The sequence below is a fragment of the Taurulus bubalis genome, assembly GCF_910589615.1.
Source record: "Taurulus bubalis genome assembly, chromosome: 13".
Lineage (NCBI taxonomy): Eukaryota > Metazoa > Chordata > Actinopteri > Perciformes > Cottidae > Taurulus > Taurulus bubalis.
The window spans coordinates 13,538,326-13,553,263 of NC_136601.1; the positions used below are offsets into that span (position 1 = coordinate 13,538,326).

The 14,938-nt window shown below is 43.5% G+C and overlaps 2 protein-coding genes across 2 annotated transcripts; one reads left to right on the forward strand and one right to left on the reverse strand.

Annotated features, from left to right (window-relative positions):
- Positions 1 to 5,985: 5,985 nt before the first annotated feature.
- LOC306745797 (uncharacterized protein) lies at positions 5,986 to 10,148 on the reverse strand (the record flags this gene model as incomplete). Its single annotated transcript, XM_079228637.1, has 4 exons — positions 5,986 to 7,462; positions 7,584 to 7,695; positions 8,355 to 8,632; positions 9,842 to 10,148. The coding sequence occupies 4 exons, from the start codon at positions 10,146 to 10,148 to the stop codon at positions 6,438 to 6,440; spliced, it is 1,722 nt and encodes a 573-aa protein (XP_079084763.1). The 3' UTR covers positions 5,986 to 6,437.
- Positions 10,149 to 11,100: 952 nt separating this feature from the next.
- Positions 11,101 to 14,012, forward strand: LOC306746337 (macrophage migration inhibitory factor-like). The gene is made up of 3 exons (XM_079229237.1): positions 11,101 to 11,297; positions 13,391 to 13,563; positions 13,727 to 14,012. The coding sequence occupies exons 1-3, from the start codon at positions 11,166 to 11,168 to the stop codon at positions 13,791 to 13,793; spliced, it is 372 nt and encodes a 123-aa protein (XP_079085363.1). The 5' UTR covers positions 11,101 to 11,165; the 3' UTR covers positions 13,794 to 14,012.
- The last annotated feature ends 926 nt before the right edge of the window (positions 14,013 to 14,938 follow it).

Here is a 14,938-nt window from a genome sequence, read left to right on the forward strand (position 1 = left end):
GGCCGATTAAATTAGGTTTCACCTTTGTTTACATATTCACAGATGTATTGATAAAGTATTGCCTTTTTACTCTCAAATATTGTATTGCATGCAAAAAGTATGAATGAAGTCACCAGTAACGTCAGGGCTTATCAATACTCCGGTAATTTAGCACCGGGGCTCGTTTTAGAAAGTAAACGAAGAAACACTACCATCTTTAGTTTCAGGTGATTAGACTCTGACTAAAACATAGTTATGTACTTATATTTAATTGTTACCAATTAATCTTCCTAAATATTACACCATGTTCCTTAAATGTAGGCTAACACAATTCCCTATTACTTTAGCTAACTTCCTGCATTTATGTCTGCATAGCCAACACATTCACTTTGTATTCAAGTTGCTATCGCTATTCGCTACTTTGTGTACACATCACATGCTGTATTTGTTACAATAGCTCTCATGTAGCACTACAGGAGTACATACGTCATCTTTAAAGGACTCGATAGTTGTGCTTCAGAGTGAAGCTGTAGAATACAAAAGTGTTTAATGTAAGTTCCCAAACACAGCCTACAGCCTCTGAGTCAGGAACACGAAACAAAGAGGAAGAGAAACTTGCTGACAGAGTAAACCAGGAAGAGAATGTACACGCAAAGCTAATGGCATTCTTTTCTGCTTTTGGGTGAGCAGGGGACTGCCTTTTATTTAAATGATTGACATAAGTCAAATGTGTTACAGTGTTCTCTTGAAAGATTATACACACATTAGATCAGTACAGCTTTTCTTTGCGCGCCAGGACTCATTAAGGTGTGTTTTTACATGCAGAGGATCAATCCTGTCTCTGCATGTGTAGTTGTCATCATCACTAACAGGTAGCTAATGTCTGTTTATAACAGACAGTCAAACATCTAAGGCTACAACGTGACATATAGGATTCAATCGCCCTCCTCAAATGTTGCATCACTGTTACTATGGAGCAGCTGGAAACTGAAACTGTGGTAATTCCAGGTCATCCACTGGTTGCTGCTCATCACCAGTGACTGTAAAGGCATTGTTATTACTCACAAACAGTTTCACTGACCATCAAGAGCTTCTGTGTCCTGGATAGTCTGGCTGCTTCCAAGTGTCATGTCTCTGAGTGCTCACCAGATGGCGATAGTAAACGATAATAAACAGTCTATTGCCCACAACTCAAAGATACAATAAAAGATTCATACATTATGCACTCCTCTCATCCCTGATCATGTCCTGTAATTTCTCCTCATGCAACACATTTATGACTCAATGTTCAGGCACTGTTATCTTAGAGATGTCTAAATATGTCCAGAAAATCCCCCTTAGTCCTGGTAGATTGTATTGAAAGCAGATTTCAGATTTTCAGAAGCACAGATAACCAAATAATGTATAAATATCTTATTGATGAGAGGCAGAGGGAGATGTTAAGGAAAGTCCTGCTTTCAATGAGCTAAAATAACAAAAAGTGTGTCTTGAGCCCAAAAGATGATCGAACATGACCTAGATTTTATGTACATCCTCTCTACAGTCTAACTATTTCTGAATAATATAAAACATATATTTGTTATGACAGATGGACCGAAACTGAGGATTTTCCCATTTAACTTAACAGTTGAGAAATAATGGAAGTACTGTAGGTAGCATGTATACATGTCTTCCGGAAAATATTTGTGGTTCCCACAATTAAGGAAGAAATATGAGACCACACAGAAACTGGAGAGACAGAACATGAAACTTGCTGACTTGTTTAGAGGAAGAATAATAAGCAAATCTTTAGGACAATACCACATACATTGTCAGATTGTAAAGATTGTAAAGCTCTTGTAAAGCAATTTTTTTTGGGGGGGATTCTGGGCTATAATGAACTAAATTGAATTGAAATGCAAGAATCAAAATGAGTGTTTGCACCTCGAGCATCACAAACATCTCACTACAATCCATCGTGCAAGTCACTTCGAAGTCTCCTGCGTCGCTTCATCTTTTTAGACCGTGTGAGAAAGCTGGGGACGGCCGCTTGGCTGGAAATGCTGAACCACCTGAAGAGGTCTGCAATCCCTCCTGTTGAAAAAACCTGCTCCTGAAGGGGACATAGACAAGAGCAACCAGAAACTGCACCAGTGCGTCAGTTCATGCAGTGTTTAACACAGGCTTTTACATTTTTTTTATCTCTAGCATTTGACATGGAAGATATATACTGTATCTATTCAAGAAGCTTATCTATTGTAGTCAAGAATATGCACGGTGATGCTCAGTTTACGTTTTGGAGTTTCAACTTGCTACAAACCCCAAATGATTAAAGACTCAAAACAAGATTATTTCCACCTCAGCTGACTAATGAAAAAAGGATATGCAGTGCAATGGATTCCCAGAAGACGCCTGACTGCTTGGTGGCAGGGGAAGTTTGATAGAGGTAGGTATGGGCTACTCTCACCCAGGACTCCCGCTGTCAGTATATATATAAGAGGAACCCTCAAACGCCTGTAGTCAGACGCTGAAAGGACACCACGAGGTTGTATTTAACTTTGTCTGGGAGGAAGTCTGTCAACAGAGTGCGTGTTCGCTTGTATCTCTTTTCAGAAGACGTCCATACAGCCGACCTGCTGCTCTGTTGTGTACGATGTCCCAAAAGAAGATACTGCAATGCTCCGCGGGAGCTCTGCTTCTCCTCCTACCCTGGTTTGGTGGGCTGGTTCTTGGAGAGATCAGCAACGACTTCTCCCAGTGCCTTGATTTCTTCTATAATAAAACTCCTCCAAAAGGTATCACTGCAGCAGGGTACCAGCCAATATGCCAGCGCTACAACAACCAGTACCACTTTGCCAGCCTGTATCGCCCCCAGCATCGTTCACCACTGTACTCCGCGTACACACTCGGTCCTGCAGATGGCAAGCGGCCCAATTCTACTTGGATGTTTGAACCTCAAGTGAGTAGGAAAACAGTGTTCAAGAGCAGACACTTGCTTTTAAGACTGTAATCTGTTGAGCGTTACTTTGTTCAGTATGATGTATTTACATATGCTGTGATTATACTCCCAGTTTATTAGTTTTATTAAATAAGATGTATTATCATTTTGTCCACCTCATTTGAGGGTGGACGAAAAAACAAACAGAATCAAAAACTACATCTTCCAAAAGTTTAATCAAAACCTCTCTAAAATCTTTATTATTATTCATGGAGGTATAATTTGTTGTGTTGTGCTGCATTGGTTTAAGATAGCTGTACCTAATAAAGTGGAAACAGAGTGTTGACTGTCATTAAATAGATTAGCAGGAAAAATTGTGTCTTAAAAAAGACAGAGTAAAGCAATCGCTATCATGGGCTTTAGTGAAGTGTGTCTTAATAACTCATAATAATTTCAAAAGTAAAAAAGAAATATCCGCATTCCCCTGTAGATCTGTTTGGAATTGTTGTCTACATGAGACAATATGACCGAGAACACTCATAGTTTCTGCTTAAGTATTGCTGTGGTCAATGTCTGATTGCCGCAATTAAGTTCGAACTATTACCTACAAGACACCATAAATAGAAAAATGCTTCCACACACATGCTCTTTTCTTTGGTAACGTAACAAAGAAAGAAAAATGTAAATCGTATAAAGTTCTGTTTTAATTTTAATTGAATCAGTCACACACCACACTAATTATACGTACATGGATTAAGAAAAATGATGTGTCCTTCTCTCTCTGTCTTTCAGTTGGCGTTTTCCCGTGCTAGCGCAGAGATGCAACGCTTCCATTCCACTGTGGACCAGAACGTGATTGAGAGCCAGGCCGTGTTTGAGGACTACAGGAACTCCAACTTCACCAAGGGCCATCTCAACCCCAGCATGCACCAAAAGACAAAAGAAGACCGTGAGGCCACCTTCACACTGACAAACATTGTCCCTCAGCGGGCGGGCTCCAACTCTGGAACGTGGAATGGTCTGGAGAATGAGGTTTTAAAAAAATTCAAGGCCTTCTGCAACGGGTCGATGCATGTGATCACCGGAGCCATGCCGTATGAGTCTGAACCGCGCTGGATCAACAACAGGGTGTCTGCTCCTGAGTACATGTGGTCCGCCTACTGCTGCCCATCCTACAGATCCAACCTTCCTAAGTATGTGAAGCCCTCTTTCCCCACATATGCTGCAGTGGGAAGGAATGACCGCAACAGTGGAGAGGAGATTGTGCCAGTTAATGTCAAGGCGAGAGCCGCGGTGAGGGGCTATGATGTGAGGCGCATGTCTTTAGAGGCTCTGGAGGGCATCTTGAAACAGAGGCTGGCCATGCCCATCACTCTGTTTCATGGACAGTGTCAGTAGCTAAGGTTAAACACTGTCTTGGGTGTGCACTGCATTATTCACCATGTACAGCACATCTGTTATTCTTTCATTGCTGAATGAGCATTTGATTAATCAGGACATGAAATCTTTTTTTACAATTATTAAGATTTGTTTAAATACATATTTTTCCCTTTTGTTAATGTTGTCATCCTGTAACAACTAACCACATGATTTTACTAATGAAACAAGACATAATGGGTGAAGAGACTTCTGATGATTATTATTGATTATCATTTGAATATGTACTAACTTTGTTCATACAAATGTCAACACCTCCAAATAAAATTGTTGCACATTTTGCTTTTTGTACTCTATGTATGTACTGCAGGAGGCAGACCACCCAATGCCAACAGCATGTATAAAGTACAAATTACTGTCTGACATGCTAGAGCAGTAATTACCTTTTAGGACAAACTGTGTTGAATGTGACTGTCAGATTGCTTTTTAAATGTTTTTTAATTAGTTATCACTTTAGCAACATATACCCTTCCATGTAAATCTGGATTAACATAACCCACTATCTGGTGCACAGTTTCCCTATGCTGGAAAACTACATGGCTCCAGCCTGACTATGTGGTATTTTAAATAAACACACATGTATTCAGGACTATATTACATTTATGCACAAAACGGAAGAAAAAAAAACCCAAAACCCAATTCTGACACAGGAACCCTTTTCTGGACTGGCAGGTTCTCATGCAGAACCAAGTTTAAGTCCCTTTTTATGTCAGTCAATGTTGTGTTTTAGTGGTGCATCATCCACAAACCCATTTTTATTTAAATAATTTAAAGCCTGGAGCTTTTAGAGCAACTGGAATTCTGGTGCTCACTTTGCATGATTAGTAATCCAGCTTTGCTTCATTGGGTCTATATCAAATTATAGTACAATTACTAAATGTTTACCCTTACACTATAATAAATAATATGTCACCATCGTAGCCAAAACAATTTGTAAACTACAACAATTGAACATTAAAACAAACAAAAATATTAAATATTTTGGACATCCAAACTGAAAAGAAAGTTAAAGAATACTTTTTGTTTTGTGACTTTTCAGCCCTTTTCCCATAGACCAGTACACCTGACTCTGTCCAACCCTAAGCCACTAGGCCAGGCCAGAAAATAGCCTAAATAAATCCAAGAGTTGTTGTTTTTAGTAAAAATAAAAATAAATTAAAAAAAAGTTAATTGGTGAGCTTCCATGGTGCTGTTTACCTTTGAACAGAGCCAGGCTAACTTCTTCCCGTTTTTACGCGAAGCTAACGAGCTGCTGGCTGGAGCATCATATTCTACACGGAGGTTAACGTGGTATTGTGTTTTCTGTATTATTTGTTTCTTTGTGTTTAGTGTCTCAAAATCCCAAATACTCTGTTTGTCTATGAGGAAAAGCCAGGTAGTGTACTCCAACTTCACCAACGTCCATCTCAATCCCAGCATGCACCAGAAGACAATTAAAGACAGAAGGCAACTTTACAGGCCTCCTAGTGTCAGAGTCTAAATAAATACAATACATTTATGTTTAATAAATTAAATGTCAACTTGTCTCGTGATGGTCGGAAAAAATAAGATCTTGCGTGTTTACTAACCCCAAGATTTTACAATAAAACACTGAACAGGATAAGAAGGCCTTCTGATAAATTGAAATATTTATTTCTTGATGATATGGCCAAAACACAAAACATACAAAATACCAAGCTGTCAATTATATTGTCTGGCAAAAAACAAGGGCATCGGTTGCAACATGATTAACTTAATGATAAAAAAGACAAAGATTTACAACTCAATCATAATAAATAAGTACAAGCTTTGTACATACAAATTACACCACCTCAAATTTAAATGGCTGAAGAATTAAATATAGAGAAACACCAGGTACAACTGACTTCCTGTCAACTTTGGACATTTGTCTTCTTTAATTACTTAACAAAAATTGTTCACACATGTATCTGCGTCTTCATGTTAAAGTTAATTTGACTTCCTGTCAGAGCGTGTATGAAAGGCAACTCCAGAATAAAATTAGCATCCACCATCTGTTGGCATTAATCACATGATTTCTCCCACATTCAATTTAAAAAACCCGCTTTTTCTTTCCAGTTCTATCAGACATTTTAAGGAGAGGCTCTTAAAAACACTGGTGATTTTTCAGTTGCTCCACATCACTGAAGCCACTTCCACAGTTGGAGCACTGGAGTGCCGCCTTCTCGCCGTTGTGTATGAGTTGGTGTCTCTTTAAGTACTCCACGCGACTGAACCGCTTCCCGCACGCTTCACACCCGTACGGGCGTTCGCCTGTGTGAATCCGCAGGTGTCGTTCCAAATTGCCGAGACGACTGAAGGTGCGTCCACATTGCGGGCACCGGTGCGGCCTCTCGCCCGTGTGCACCACGTTATGCCGTTCCAGTGAGCGTGAGTGCGTGAAGCGCTTCCCGCAGATCTCGCAGCAGTGCGGTCTCTCGGCGGCACAGGCGCACTCGTGGTTCTTTAGAGCCCAGGCGTGGCTGAACGTGTTGCCGCAGTGGGCACACGGGAAAAGAATGTCCTCTCCACTGTTCTGTGAGGGGGAGGCTCCCAGCGGACAAGGGTGCTCCTCCAGCTCAGCCTGTGAGGTGAAGCCTCCTCCACATTGTGGGCAGAAGTGGAGCAGGTCCGCTCCACCCTCCTCTTCCCCGCCGCTGTCTCCGACGCTCCCTGAAGCACACAGGTGGGGCAGGTGTTCCGACTCTTCCTCCTCCACGTCCTCTCCGGTCATGACCGCAGCCGAGTTGTCCACTCTCAACTTCTTCGACCAGCCCGACCTCAGCTCCACTTCGGCCTTGATGGCGTCCTTCACCCGTCCTTGCCCTATCTGCTCCTCTCTCTGCAGGGTGGGTGGCTCCAGCTCTTCGTCATGCTCCATTCCATCAAGACCAATGTACTTTGGGGCCTGGCTGCTCTCGCTGCCTTGCTCTACCTCCGAGTCAGGGCTGACAGGCTCAGAGGCCGACATGGCGGCCTGTTCACGGCCTCTCTCAGCCTTCAGTGCAGACTCCAGACCCCTCAGCTCATCCACAGTCATGCCCCCCTCCGACGGCTCTGCTGAGTCCGACTCCCAGTCCTCCTCATCTCTCTCTCCTGAATGAAGGCTAGAGTGACGATCGGACAGGTCGCCTACAAAAGGGGGAGGAGAGAGCTGGCGTGAGCAATCATTTCCACCATCTTCCAAACTATTCAGTGTCGGAACATTTCACCAACTTCCCCTCCCTCAATCAGTGTGTACTGGGCTCATTACCTTTGCTTTGGGCTTTGGAGCCAGTGTGGAGGCTCTGGTTGGGCGGGTCCATCTTCAAAGCCTCCTTGATTAGCTGGAGAGAGGCGGGTTGATAACCCTCCGTTGGTGCAAACTGCATTGAGAAGCACAGAAAGTATCGTTACTTGGGTGAGTAACTCAGATCAGGTATAAAAGACATGCATCGTTAAATTTGTAAATGCCTTTTCCAAAATGGCTCTTAATCTGATATGCAACGCTCATCACAGCTGTATATTCTGCCACTAATAAATAAATAAATATATATATATATAAATAAGATATGTTTACCATGCTATACGATTGTATATATTTATTTACAGGCATTTTATCAGACATCAAAAACACCTTGTACTGACTTCACAGGGAGGCTAATAACACATTCTGCATGCTTTGAATATTCAACTACAGGAGACAAGTGAAGAGTGGATCAGTGCCCTGCCACTCGGTCACGTGGTGGAATACCAAACAGCTTTTCACCTCTACAGTAGTGTTTCTGCCTAAAAGCTTGCCGCACTTCAGATGTGGAGAGCCCTCCTCAACAGGGGCTAAATACCAAATCAATAGCCTTCATCCACATCTCTGCAGTGATTTGATGAGTGAAAAACACAGGCACAACTCTCTCTGTGTTATCTTTCTTTTTCTGACTGCGTTCTTTTTCTTTCTAAAAGAAGCCGCTGAGCAGTGCAGAGATGCTGTGCCACTTTCTCCTCCTACTACTCCTCCTCCTCCTCTGAGAAAGCCTGTCTCCCTCACCTCCTCTTTGATGTTGGCAGTCTCCTCCCCCTCACCGCTGAGGCTGCCCTCCCCTTCCTCGTCCTCCATCATCCCTCCCTCGTCTTCTTCATCCCCGGGGAACTGGATGAGGTACATCTCCCTGGCCTCCTTTCCCCCTCTTCCTCTTCCTCCTGCCATCATCCCCACAGCTCCTGCCTTTCCTCCTCCTCCTCTTCCACCACCTCCTCCTTCCTCCCACACACCTCCAGGCCAGCCTTTGCCATAGACTGCTGCTGGGCCCTTCTTTGACTTGCCTCCTGTGGAGAAGAGAGGAAGATGAGTGAATGGTGGGAGGTAAGTGAGAGAGGAAGGAGAACGTGAGGAGGAGGGCAGGAGAGAGGGAGAGAAAGAGAGAGAATGAAATATGAGGGGGAGAGAGAGAAGTGGGCGGAGATGATTGGAAGGCCAGGAGAGAGAGTTGGAGGAGAGAAGAGGGTGGAGAAGTGGGAGATGAGAAGGAGGAGGAGGAGGGGATTGGAGAAGCAGAGGGGAACAGGAGTAGTGAGGAGCGTGGGGGGAAGGGAGAGAGGAATAGGAGCAGGGGGAGGAGGAGTGAGCATGATGAATGAGTGGGGAGAGAGGGGGCGTAGCAGGACAGACAAGAGAGCGGGAAGGAGAAGAGAAAAAAAAACACATGAGAGGAGGAGAGCAAGAGGCGGAGACAAGAAGAAAAAAAAGGAGTTGGCAGGGTCAATGGGGAGAGAAGGAGGAAGAGGAGAGGGAGGACATGTTGTAGGAGGAAAGGGTGAAAAGAGGAGAGAGAGAAACAGAGCAGAGAGAGAGAGGAGAAGTGGAGTGTGGAGAGGGAGTGTGTAATCATGGTGGTGGAGGAGAGGAGCGGGAGGAGTGGAGCAGAGGAGGGGAGTGAGTGTGTGTGTGTGCAACGTGATGAAGGAGAGAACAGAGCAGGAGGAGGTGGGGGCAGGGAGAGAGGAAGGAGGCGAAGGCGTGGAGGAGAGCGGAGCGGGAAGGGGAGGAGGAAGAGTTACAGAGAGACAGAGAAGTGAAGGAGGTGGGGGGAGGGAGAAGGAGAGGAGCAATGCAGGAAGGGAGGGAGGGAGAGAGCGAGCGAGCAAGAGCACAGAGGAGTGGGAGGGACAGAATGCAGCGGAGAGAGAGAGACAGGAGAGGGGGAGGTGAAGGACAGAGGGAGCGAACATGAAGAGGAGGCGGAGGAGGCGGAGGAGGAAGGAGGGAGGGAGGGAGGGAGAGAGAGATCAGCTCTTGCCAGATGGTTTCCAACAAAACAAGTGCGTCTTCACATAAGCCCTGACTGCACAGCAATAACCCTGTTTCTCACGTCACACAATCGACCGAATACGTCAGATGTTTTAGCAAGGTGCTTGTATTAAATGTAACGACAGGTTATATTTATGACCCAAACTTGAGGCGATGGAAGGCCTCATTGTTTTAGAGTAAAAAAAAACAACAACAACAAAAAAAACCCATCCTCAAGCAATACTTACGGGCCCGCGCAACTTTCCGTTTCTTCGGCCCTCCCACTTCTTCTCCCTCCACCGCCTCCAGCCCGGCGTTGCGGCGGGTGGCCGCCCAGCCCATCCCGTACTTGCGCTCGGTCTTCAGTTTGTTCTCGGTGAGCTTCAGCCGATGTTTGAGAGCCTCGTTCTCCTTCCGGTTGAGGGACAGCTCCACCAGGTAGTCGTTCACCATATCCTGGAAGAGTTTGCTGATCTCGCAGACCGAGGCTCGGATCAGGCTGTCCATGACAGCCGTCAGATGAGTCTCAAACGTGGCCACCGACTCCTCCATCATCGTGGCCTGAGGATGGGTCAATAACAAGAGCAAGCAGGTCATGAGTTCCCCACTGGGATCACAAAAGTTTCATTCCGTCGATTCTCACACGTAACGTCGGTTACAGCCCCCGCACATCGCACCCTAACCGCCAACGTCGGTGGACGTGACACATACCAACTTAAGTTAGCTAGCAGCTAACTACTATACACACTCTGTATAGTATCGACCGTTAAGTGTGACAGTGGATCAACATTATAGCATTACGTTATTCCACCTCTGTTATCATTTCATTAAAGACCGCACTGCCACTTTGCCAGCAGTGTACACGACCGTCGCCCGGTTGGCTTGTTGGTAAACTTGTGTAACGCAGTCGACACACAGCAGTGCTAAGCGAGGAGAGGAGCAGCAGTCTCTCCGTCTGGAAAGTGGTCGTGCTAGCAGCTAATTTAGCCTCGTATACGTACCGTTTCTAGGATGAAATCCGGAGGACTAACCTAGACGTGAATCGGAGACAGAATGTGTGATTTCACGGATCGCGGTTGAGCTTGGTCGATCATTCAAAAGCACGGAGACACGGTGACAAAGGAAAGCGCCATCCAACTTCTGCCCTCTCTCTCTCTCTCTCTCTCACCGCCTCTGCTCCTTCTCGCCTCCTTCAGCACTGCTCAATGATGCTTGAGGACACTGCGCATGCCCAGTACCGTAATTATCCTACACTTTAGAACTACCGCACCCTCGAAAAATTTTTTATATTTCCGATTTTATACGTTCTTTTCTATGTAATGTGTGATGTCAACAGTGGTGGCGTTCTCTATTATTTTTTAAGGGAATAATAACCTCAGAAAATACTCGGCTTCCACTTGTTTGACGTGTTGTGTCGCGTGTCAGCAGAAGAGTCCTCCAGGCCGGGTGGAGGCGCTGTGGTCAGTTCGTCACGTGATTGCACGCGCCACAAGTGAGGAAGAGACGAGCGCAGTCGCAGCATATCATAAGCAGATTGTAAAGTAGAGACTTCACTAAATAAAAGGAGCAAACATGCCGATGTTCGTGGTGAGCACCAACGTGGCCAAGAGCGAGGTACCGGCGGCTCTGCTGTCCGAGGCGACGGAGGAGCTGGCCAAAGCTTTGGGCAAACCGGACAGGGACGGTTATCCATGCATAATCTGTGTTCACTGTGAATCTAAGATAAGATAAGATAAGATCATCCTTTTTTAGTCCCGCAGTGGGGAAATTGCAGGATTACAGCAGCAAGAGACACAAAAAAACAAGTAATATAATAAACAGTAAATCATCTACAATAACAGTATTATATATATATATATATATATATATATATATATATATATATATATATATATATATATACAGACAGAATACAAATGTATTTAAATGTATTTATATTGTACCACAAGTAATTCAAGTGATTTAAGTATTATTGAGTGTTTGTTGTGGTATATTGCGAGCTCAGCTGATTGTGGCTAAAGCACTGGTTCTCAAACTTGTTCTGTCACGCCCCACTTTGGAGGAAGAAAATAGGCTCGTTCGAGATGAGCCAGTTCTGCGCAGAATCGATCGGCGGTGATCGGCGCGCAATGCATGCTGGTTAGATTTGTGTCGGACTTGGTCCTGACGTCATGCACACGTGGTCAACGATAATCCCACGAGATCAAGGCGGCTGTCGATTTCAGAAGGCTCGTTCGGTAGCTGATGGGAAACGCCTGGCTGTCGCCACATCAGAGAGCTGATTGGCTCTTAGATCTGATAGCAAGCACCATGTGTTGTAGAAAATCCTTATTTTATGTGTAGTTGTAATACTTAACGCTGGATTGTTGACTTTTCATCTCATGTTTGATCTAAAAACACATTGTGTGTGGTTGTTAATACAAAATCGTATTTATCCAACACACATCAAACCCAGTAGTAATGTATTTCACAGGCAGACATAAAACGAACAAAGGATGCAGCTACACACACATTTCTACATGCATATATATTTACAAACACGTATGAATAAATCCAAATGTGATCTGTAAACTACAAGTAGACAAAAGTTCGGCAATAACAGGAAGTCAGTATTTCTGTGACTTCCTGTGTCTACTTTTAAGGCAGCTGAAAACTGTCCGACTTTATCGCAGTTTATTGTCATCGCCTCCTGCTGCGGCCGCTTGCTCTCGTCTGGATTCCAGGCGATGCGCAGCTCTAACGAACAAGCCTAATGTTTCACACCCCAACACAATTGTAACAAAATTGTCCATTCTGAATTTTTATTGCTATAACTTTTTTTGACTCCTCCATTCATGCTTTTTCAAATAATAGAATGAGCAAAATTGTAATCCCTTTCAAGTAAACCAGATTGCTCCATCAGACAAAAACAAATAAAATGTGCAATCACTTTGTTAGAACAATACAGATACAGTCTGTGCCAGTGGCGGGCCGGGCATTTCCTACCTAGGCCTGCTGTCTGGTATCGTATACATAAATATGCGCTTGACGGGATGCTGTTCGGCGCAATTGCCTATTGTGGCTGCAATTAACCTTTTTTGCACTAAATATCTTTTCCTACTGAACCCCTAGTGCTTCACAGCAACACACTGCTCCTTAATTACTCAGGATGTGTAAAATGCAGAGAATAATTTCCCCACTGATAAATAAAGGATTATTATGTTATTTTATAAAGAAAGAAAAAAGGAAAGAAAATATCTGCATCTCCCCGCGCGCCTCACCTGTTATACCTCCGCACCCCACAGTTTGAGAACCACTGGGCTAAAGGCTCATCTGCATTCATTCTGTCCTATATGGATCAGCTCGATAGGTTGACTTGCTGAGGGATAAAACGACCAACCCCGGAAGCCTGATCTCCATTTCAGTAACTGCAGCGTAAAGTAGGGAGTGTACGTTGCACGAGTAAGGCTTCTTATGCAATTATGTAAACATAGTCGTGACTGTTATTTGTGATGTTAGCATGGGTAGATGATGGATCAGCTGCTTCAGTAATATAAAACCCTCGGATTAAAAGCAAATCTTCTATCATGTCAGCAGTTCTGTGAAGTGGCGGTTTTGAGGGCTGATCCTATTTGTAAGGAAATTATAATGTAGGTTAAACAGTCAAATTAAAATAATTAGAAAATGTACCTCGTATTTTTGGAGATGCTTCAAATAAATCTTCAGGTTGGGGTTGCAGTGGGCGAAATTTGGATTCATGACATCACTGTTTCAGAAATCCTGACCTCTGTTTTTTGTCTCTGTCTTGCATATACCAGTACATTGCTGTGTGTATCAACCCAGACCAAATGATGATGTTTGGAGGAAAGGGAGACCCCTGTGCAGTCTGCTCCCTCCAGAGCATTGGCAAAATAGGCAGTGATTACAACAAGCAATACTCTAAGCTCCTGTGTGGACTGCTCAACAAACACCTGGGCATCTCTCCCGAAAGGTATCAAACACACAGAGCAACCAGTACATTTACTGCACATAATGCGATAAGTAATGCTGACATGGTGACGGAAACACTCCGACTCAAATACCCGTGCCTCACATAACTTGTGCAACATTAATGTTTAACCTCATTAACCTATTTCTCTTTGTGTCTATTTCAGGATTTACATTAACTTCGGAGACATGGACGCAGCCAATGTGGGGTGGAACAACACAACCTTTGGCTGAGATGGAGGTTAACCCACTGGAATAGAGGATAATCCCAGTATTGTCCCGTATGTATGATCATAGTTAAAACAGACTGAATTGAAGATGCAAAGACACCTGGTAATTCCAAGGCAAATATACCGTGAGGCAATCTTATAAGCACTTAGCTGGACACTATAGTTTTGCACTGACCTTTTTTTTGTTTCTTCATTCAAATGCAATAAAGATAACCCTGCAGACCATAAATGACTTTGTTGTTCTTGATTGTCTGTCTGACAAAGACAAACTACAAGCAACTTGTGTTTTTATTAGATTCAACACCCAGGGAAATTTGATTGTTTGAACCGTTTTAATGACAGACAAGCGCAATACCAGCCTTCACCGTGAATGCCTCTTGACCACGTATGTGAAACTACTGTTTGCCTTGTCTTTGTTGACACTGTGGGAGATGTTGATTGTAATACACAAATGTATTTGTATTACTGATTTCTCATTATCTGACAGGACAGTAAATAAAAATACACATCACTGGGCCTAAGTATGCCCATGATATGTAAGACATTTGATCCTAATATATATATTTGTTGCTGTTATGCATTTCAGTTAGTATTCTTTTATTGCACAGGATGTTTTAACAGCGGGTGAATGTGTTTGTATAAAACTTTGTAATCTAAATGTTTTAATTGAAGAATAGAGTCGATTTTATTATGGGACATAAAGTAGTTCTAGCAGCTGAGCACACATCATATTGTGTATATGATCAACAAGCTGTCAAACACATTATTTATGCAAACTGTTTTTAATCCTGGTCTGAACAATACAGATTGCATCCTACCATGTAACTGTAACTTTGTGTCCACCTTGTCACTTTTAGTCCCCACCTTGTCCCAGCTAACAAATAGAACACAAATGCTGCTTTCAAGTGTCGCTCCTTAATTCAGAACTGTTGATTTTAAGTTATTACGTTATTCTTAATTTAAAAGGGTATACGTATTATATTCATGCCACAGTTTATTTTCTTAATGACAACCATGACCTAGACGTGAATCGGCGACAGACTGTGTGATATCGCGGATGATCATTCAAAAGCACGGAAACACGGTGACAAAGGAAAGCGCCATCCAACTTCTGTCCTCTCTCTCTAACCGCCTCTGCTCCTTCTCGCC